General features: G+C 39.4%; 1 protein-coding gene across 1 annotated transcript in view; it reads right to left on the reverse strand.

Moving 5' to 3' along the window:
* The window catches only part of spire2 (spire-type actin nucleation factor 2), a 189,957-nt gene extending 184,414 nt beyond the window's left edge, over nt 1-5,543 (reverse strand). Inside the window, exon 1 of the mRNA XM_079681872.1 lies at nt 5,104-5,543. Within this exon, the coding sequence (XP_079537998.1) occupies nt 5,104-5,404 (301 nt within the window). The 5' untranslated portion in view covers nt 5,405-5,543. The remainder of the gene's footprint in view (nt 1-5,103) is intronic.
* Between the last annotated feature and the right edge of the window lie 3,562 nt (nt 5,544-9,105).

A 9,105-nucleotide genomic window follows, 5' to 3' on the forward strand; every position in this document is an offset into this window, starting at 1 on the left:
CCTTTAATATTTTATTGAAAAAAAGTTACATTGCACACACACAACACACATCACACAAATTGACCTGATTGGTGGTTCTAGTGTTAAATAAACTCACTAAATAACGAAACCAGTTCAATACGCATTATTATATTCTTATCATTCTTTATGAGCGCAGAAATAGTCTTAAAATCCGATCTGTTTTTTAAATGAAATCTGACGGCAGGCAGTTAGCTCTGATCACCTATGATAAATGCGCCACACCTAATCGCTGGCCATTCAGCCACAGACACTGTTCGAAATGGGGGGGAGCTAGGAGGAGCTTGGCTCCCCCGAAGAGGGAGGGAGCTCCCCTGAAGGCTGACTTTGAGATAAATAGGGGGAGCCCAAAACAATCGTGCATATCTGTGTTACACAGATTAGAAATGTTGAGTTTCTGTAAATAACAGTTCTTGAAATAAATAATAGTTATTGTTCATTACAGTTTCTGAATATTTGTTTTATATTTGTGAATATGTCTGGGTGTTGCCATCTGTACGTGGCGGCGCTGCATTCTTACTTACGTTGCTATGGTTATGGCGGTGATGCCAGCGCGGTATTTGAAATGTTCATATTGATATTTTTTTAACTCTGGCTTTGTAATAAATAATATGGCAAAACGAAAACAGCCAAGCGTCACAGCTTTTGGATTCACAAGCAAAGAAGCGAAGGAGTCTAAAAATGACAACGTGAACGGAAAACAACTTTTAGTTGGCCGGCTGTAAGTGGGCGTTAGGGTCGAGCTTGACAGCTCCACACCGAGGGAGAGTCCTGCCGATGCGGAGCCTGAAGAGGCTTCAACAACGGCCACATCCGCCGGCATAGTGACACCGTCTGTAGTAGTAGAAGAGTGTTTTTATAGCAATTGATCGCATCGGCGCTGCTGCGCCAGTCAACAGAGCGTGCGTTTGACATATTTAGTAGCAGGATGTGCTCTGAAAAATAGGGCTCCCCGAAAGCAAATGGGTAATTCGAAAACTGACAGAGCTCCCTCTATACAAATCAAACTGTAGACGGTGTGAAGGCACCTATTGTTTTAAATAATGGTCGGAATGTGACCTGTGAGCCTTCTGAATTACCGTGGGACAGCACATTCTAAACTAAAATGTTCAATCAATAAAGTAACATCTTATCTTATCTTAATAATATCTTCATATTAATAATAATAATAAATCATACAGTATGTGTCCGAAAGGGAGCAGGAGGAAGCAAACACAAAAATATACAAAAAATATATACTGCATATTAAAGCAAACGATTGTAAAGGTTAAAGTATGAGCATAACAAATAAAGAAGTGTAATGTAAACATTTACATTATAATTATGATTATTTAATATATAAAGACTATATATTATTGAATTACAAGATTAGATATACTTTAGTCGATCTAAAATATAGATGTGTTCAAATGCTCTTCAAAACACAACTGAAAGTCCATGAAACTTGTCTTTCTGTATTTGTGAATAAAGCGCCATCTCCTGGTTAAAACCTGAAATTGAAAATCTGGCAACGCCCTCTTGGAAAATAGTGTGAGGGCTTAACATTCCTCTATACTGGTCTTTGGCTGGTCGTAGGCAGGAAGCTGTAAGCTGGAGTCTGAAATTCACTGCTCCATCTGTACAGATCCGGAGCTTTATGAGGTCTCATATAGATACATTTGCAGATATACCACAGCATCGGGCACTTGAAGAGATAATTAATGTTAGACCAGGATGTAGAGGAGCATTGTCAACCCTATACCAGACACTTCTTAGTCAGGAAGTAGTCAGCACAACAAAAATAAAAGTATAGAACTGAGTGGGAGACAGAATTGGGTATGCCGATCACTGAGAAATGTTGGGAAACATGTCTTAGTAATATTCACCGGTGCCCAGTAAATGTTAGATTAAATCTGATACAATTTAAAGTTGTACATAGGTTGCACTACTCAAAAGTTAAAGTAAACAAGATGTATTCCAGCGTATCAGCATTATTTAACAAATGTAAAAATCAACCTGGCACCCTTACACACCAATTCTGGACATGCCCCAACCTCCCCTCATTCTGGACTTCTGTATTTGATTTGTATTCAAAAGCATTTGACAAGCAATTGAAGCCTGATACCCTTGTGGCCATTCTGGGATCCACGAGTGACACTGATCTGAACTATGGCAGTGACAAATGGCCGGTGTTTTTGGGTACTGTTTTGGCTAAAAAACTTATTTTGAGGTTATGGAAGTCTGATGCTGTGCCTTCATTCGAGATGTGGCTGAGGGAGTTGGGTGAGATCCTCTACCTGGAGGAACTTAGATTCAAGAATGCAGGAAGGGGGAGAGTGTTTGATAAGGCCTGGGCTCCGGTGATGAGACACTTAAGAGGTCTGGGTGAGGATGAAGGTGTGGGATGAATGATCAATAATGTTAATCCTGTAACTTTTATCTTGTTGGTTTTTTTTCTTCAATTTGCTATGGACATTTTTTCTTTTTCCTGATGTGCTCTCTTGGACTGCCCTCTTGTTTCTAGGATGAATATTGAATTTCTTGTTATCTCGCCCATGGATGTGTTTTAAAACCGCCAACTGCCTAATTGTACTAGTATGTTCTGAATCCGCTGTTTTGTTGTTACTGAAAATGGAAAATATGATTGTTGGTACAATACATTTCTGCAATAAAAATATTCTTAAAAAAAAAAAAAACACCTAAACAATAAGTGCCGCTATGCAACCGGGTGAGGCCACAAAGTATAGCGCAGCATTATGCATTTGTTTAAATGCCCACCGGAACCCCGAGGCATTACCAACAGATCAATGCACAATCAACCCATACAGGACATCTCTTTCTCCACATTAATTGTTAGACTTTAGAATTGACTATTCTTGTCTGTCACATACTCTTCTTGTCTGTCACATAAGTGGCGCAACTGAAGCGGTATTGCGCTAAAGGGAAATTATTTTGACCGGACATTTTGACCGAAGAGATTTAGATTTGCCGGCTAACAGGAACTCTGACGTCGCCATTGTGTGTGCTTCGCGGATGCACTCGGCTCCTCTTGACTGCTGCTCGGGTCTGCTCGGTCAGCTTCCGGATGAGGAGGCATTCGTTCGACCAACTTAAAGCAGATAACATTACAAACATTTTTAACAGGGGCCATAATAGTGTAAATAATGTTTGTTTTGGCAGTTATAAATGAATGTAATGTTTTCTACTTTTTTACATCTGGAAAGGCATTTGCCTTCATCAGATGGAAAGCGTCGACCAACAACTTAAGTATTTCTTATAGCTATGCAGGCCATGCAAGCGAGCAAACACAAACAAGAACAAACAAACAAGTGAAATGAAGAATAAAATTGAAATTGTACAATATAATATTGTGGTGGTTCATCTTATAATTCAGTCTAGAGAATGCACCAGACAGTATCTACAGTAAGACCTGCAAAAATCTAAATGTTCTAGGGGGAGGCCCCCCAAACCCTTCGTGCGTCATTTCGTCCGCGCGCATTTTCCAGGGCAATCTCTATTGGGCTCAGGGCCATCTGTAAATTAGCTTAGATGGCCCACAGGGCCATCTCCCAAAATCCTTAATGTCATGCACTGATTGCACACAATTTAAACCAATAAATGTCTTATAATTAAAAAGGATAAACTGATGTTTTTTAGTTGATGAGTACTGCAGATATCACTGTTAAATCATTTGATCATTGGTTTTATTATGAAAACGTTGAGACCGGAAATACTGTTTTCAACCCGTAACTTTACATGGAGGCTGTCGCATACCTCAAATCATATTCGTAATATCTATCAAACTATAGATCCTATATATCGACTGGACGTGGATTCTAAAAGTACAATATACACTTCTCGCTAGAAATCTAATCAAAAAGCGTTTTAATGGCCAAACTATCCTACAATTTAGGATTTTCCAGAGAGGGTTATTTGTGAATAAACGACCATCTGTAACGTTTGCATTCAACGGGAGCACTAGAGGGCGAAAACGTTCAAACGTAATTATAGGACGTATTTGGTCGTAATAATTGGGCCTGAACAATCGGCCTATTTGTTCGTATGAGTTGGAGGACTTGTTGGTGTGGGGGTCTTCCCTCCAACCTTTGAAGAGTCCCAACAGTATTAGCAAAACAGGACGCTAGGTTGTTCAGCAGCTCTATAAATAATTAATCATTTACCGGCATACAAGTCATCCTTGCTGGCAGAGAGAGTGCAACACAATAACTGTCGTGATAATAACACTGTCCTGATCATAGTACTTTATTAATAACACTGTGTCTGTTTGTGAAAGGTCAGTTTAGGTCCTACACAATCAGAATCGGTTTTATTACCAAGTAGGTTTACACATACGGGGAATTTGCTTTGGTATAATTGGTGCATTCAAACCATCAAATACACAGAAAGAAAAATACGTAGCAAACAAAAAAGAATATTTACACAAACAAATATTATCTCAGAAACTGGGTACAGTATGATGAAATACGACAAATACTATCTATATTCAAAGTGGAACGCTGGGCTATTATTCAACTGTAAATAAAGCTCAATGAGGCTGGGATATTAAGCTGTTTGGGACGGGATAGCATCAATGCGTCTCTCCTGTGAACAGGATGTTCCTGTGTGCCAAACTCAGTACGGAATTCAGTTACTTTCAAGTAGCATTGCTTTATTTCAAGGTCTCTGCTTCATTAAACCGTATTCAATATATTAAATGAAACAATGGTGGACATGGTTTAATTCCGCACTGTTGGTTTGTAAGTAGGATGTGTTTAAGAATGTACATGAATATGTGTCCGCTTAGTTAAGTTGCAGGTGTTATGGCGGAATGATTTGAAGGAGGAAGACAACGGGAATCAGTCGGACCAGTTAAAAACAAATGTGTATCAGTGCTGATTTGTGGACATAGATATAAGCCGAATTGAAAATGGCTCGTTATTTAACACATAATAGTGTCAAACGGTAAGCGATAACTTAATTGGTACAGAACAGGCAAATTGTTCAAATGTAGGCTATATTTCACAGTGACTGTTTGTGTCAGAGCTGTAACAAACAGAGCAGAGAGGAGTTGGTGTCAGTAACATCAGTAACGGACAGCTGTCCTACCGTGGTGTGGGGTCTCCTGCGGCAGTGACACGGTTCCGTCCCGGTGCAGGAGGATGGAGGACGGGTCCTTCAACCCACAGAATCCCCCGGCCGGCGGGCGGGGCAGCCTCCTCAGCCCGCTGCAGCACTGGTAGCACACCGCCCATGCCTGCTCCTCGTTGATGGGCTGCTCGTAGGACTTCAGCACCTCCTCCAGAGACAGTTCCCGGGGCTCGGCCAGGTCCCGCGCCTCTCCGCGCTCCGTGGGGGCGGTTACCCGTGAGTCCCCGTCCTCGGCGCTTCTGTAAGTGGATCTGGCCATGGCTGAGATAGCGTGGAGGCCATTCTTTACTCCTCAGACACCGAGGCCATTTATGCTGTCCCCTGTCTCCTGTTGGGCCCGGTCTCTTCTCCTGTCCTCTACTTGGCGTCTACCGCTCCTAAACTACCGCAATTGCATCTCGTCACCAAAACATTGTCATGGTAGCATTTCGGAATGCAGCACTTCCGGTCCAAGTTTTCAAAAATAAAATCATAAAAATGTAATTATTTGTTGAGTAATGTTAAGTATAAAAGTAAAATACTAATGTGAAAATTATGTTTTATCACAACAAATATTTATTTTTGTTATTTGTTCTGTTTTCCTAGAAAAAAAGCTTTGGTTTTCCGTATGAAAACATTGTTGGAAGGTAACTAAATACATGTAATCAAGTACTGTACTTAACTACAGTTTCGAGCTAGGAAACTTCTACTATACCTGAGTATATCCCTTTAACACTAATACATAATTCTACCCCACTGCAATTTGAAAGCACATTTTTTTCCTTTTCCCCCTTTATTAGCTTTAGTTAGTTAATTTGCAGGTTCATAATACAAAATATAAATCAACCAATGATCTATGGCGTAGCCTTCTATTATGGATTAAGATTCCTGGTAATATAAAAAGACAGTAAAGTCTGCTCCACCTTCACAAGCTGCAAAGTTAAAATAATACACACAACATCAATCCCTCGTCATTATAAACAATTAAACTGTTTTGAAAATAAGCATCCCGCATAATGATGACTTTTACTTTTGGTAGTGTAAGTAGGCTATATATTTGATGCTAATACTTTGCACGTTTATTAAAGTAACATTTTGAATTCTGTATTATTATTTGAATATTTATACACCGTGGTATTAGGCTACTATTTTTTACTTACATCTAAATTCCTTTTCTTCTTCATTTACAAGGGTCAAACATTAGTTGCATATAATCATGGTTGGAGTTTCCCTTTGCTTTTACTTTGACAGTAAAACAACTAGGTTTCCGGTCATAGTCTGGCTTAATATGGCTGACTTGATCCAGCTTGTTGCCGTATCAGCAGATGATGGGTCTGCGGGAGAATGTCAATCACCGGCCGTTGAGCGGGACCCTCCCCCGGGCTGTCGCATTATCCACATGCCCCAGGCTCCAGCTGAACACTCATCTTCCTCATCAGTTCTAATGATGACATATTATCACAGTGATATTATTTGGGGGATGAGTGCTTGTCTAAAGACATCACGCTCATTCTCTCCCCTTTACTCTTTCACTTGTTTTCACCTGACAATTCAAAAGAGTAAAGTACAAATTCCCAACATCTTTAGAAACAAAGCCGTTACTCAATGATTCAATAATTCAATCAGTTTAAAGATTATACATTTAATTTATCACCAATTTATTTTTACTTTATCAAAACATTAATGTTTCGGGTTTTTGTATCATTGAGTCTATGCTATCAACAGTCACATGTTTGCACCTTGAAGACAACATGTCAGCATGTTTCCTGCTTTACAGGTGATGTCCTACTCTATTTTTGTGTCTTTATAATGAAAATAAATTGCAACAAAAATGTTCCTTGTGCCACATTATTTATAAAACTAATGTTTTTTTTTACCATATATCTCGAGCAAAACAGTAAACTGCATACATAATTTTGTTTTATCAGTATTAAGTATCACAATACTAAACCTGATTACTTTACATAATATTTGTATTACATTATTATCAAATACAATGCAAATAAATACAAGCGACTATAAATATCAATAATATGTGTATTAATGTAAGAACACAGAACAATGTAACCTTTGAAAAGAAGAACATATATTTAGTATCAAAATAGGTCGTAATAAGAATAAAGTTGACTAATTCTGTTTTACATGATTAAAAAGCTAACACAGTATTTTTGTTAAATAAATCAGGTGCCACCTACTACATGAAAAAAATACATTTAAAGTGGAATAAAGAAAAATAAAAGTAGTCAAAATGAAAACCAAAAGACAATTCAGACAATACAGTGCCTATAATATATTGATATTTATTTTTGACATATATAGTACATACATTGTAGTTCTGCTATAATTCCCATGATTTAAAAATGTAACAGTAATTACATCTTCTTTTAATGTAAATGAGGGATTACAGTATCTTTTTTTTTATTCTGATGATGTAATCCTGTTAAATGTAATCTGTTACTCCCAAATAAACAGGAAGTAGAAACTGCTCAGTATTGTTTCCTTTGGCTCTGTTTAAACTTACATGTTTGAAATGTGTGAGCGAGAGAATCTCTAAAGAGAAAGAGTCAAACTTAGCTTACAGTTCAAACAGGCCAGGGAAGATCACAGATCAGAATGCAGGTCAACAGATGTGGGTGAAGGTGAACTGTTTCTCACGTACTTTACTTAAGTACCATTTTTAGACACTTTGTACTTCTACTCCACTACAATTCAGAGGTAAATTGTGCACTACATGTACTTAATCCCTTTAGTTACTTTACAGATCTGGATGAATGATGTGAAATATAATCAAGTGTTAAATCAGACTTTAGTTCCACCTGGAGTAAATCCACAAGCTACCCTGCAGTATACAAAGTCATTCAAACTAGCTGCACCTTTATCAGCTTTGAGAACACTTTCATGATCAATCATTATAAAACATATCATTATATCTGCACAATGACACACTTTTGTTACTTTAATTATATTTGGATGCTAATACTTTTCTACTTTTACTTGAGTAAAGGCACGGACACACCAGGCTGATTATCGGCGTCGGTGGGTGTCAGGCCGACGATGAGCGTTGACACGCCCTACTCATATTGGCGTGTCCCGCACCGTCGGGTCTTTTCAGCCGTGCCGACGGGTTTTCGGCCGAAAACCCGCCGATTCAACAATCGCCGGGCAGTCGGCCAAAGGAAATCACTCTGATTGGCTGTTCAGCTAGCGAATCAGTGCATTTGAAGCGAAACGGAAGTGAGGGACCCAAACAAACTATTGAGAAGGCAAATCTGAGATTTCATTTAATTCAAGCTCTCGACACAGGTTCGGGAAATCCCCATGAGCTTCTCGCTGTAGAGAGAAAATGGAACGCGCTATTTGTTGTTTGTTTATATCACGCAGTCTGTTCTTCTTCTCTCGGTTATCACGCAGTCTGTCTTCCGGTTGTTGCCTCTTTTGAATGACGAATACACACTACCGGCGCCTGCTGGTAAGGAGAGTTATTCCCACTCACGCATGCACAGTTCGTACGTGCTACTTGGCCGTCGGCTGAAGTCTTTGCGGTGTGTTCCAGTGCGACACATGCCCAAAACGCAGAGACGCGAGGCGACGTAACAGTCGGAGTCCGTCTGTGTCAGTTCTTTGTTGTCAGATTGGTGTGTCCGGGCTGTTAAGTATTACTTTGTAAAAGCACCCTTACTCCATGTTTAATGGTACGTCCCGTTGTGACGTCATAAGCATGATAAGCGCGGAGCGCTATATGTCTCATGTTGATTACGCAGCACTGCCATGCTGGTTCATGCCCCTGAATAAATGGATGAGAGAAGAACAATGACTGCGCATACTTTATTAGTTTAACAGGTAACAGGTAGTTTGCAGGCCCAGGCAAAGTTGGACTCATGTTAGTTTTCCGGAAGAAGTTTAACGCGGAACATCTACAAACTGTGGACTATGTGGTAAAGAAGTGGTGGAAGATGTTACACGCGACGTATTACGTGAGAA

This window comes from Notothenia rossii, assembly GCF_949606895.1.
Source record: "Notothenia rossii genome assembly, chromosome: 5".
Classification (NCBI taxonomy): Eukaryota; Metazoa; Chordata; class Actinopteri; order Perciformes; family Nototheniidae; genus Notothenia; species Notothenia rossii.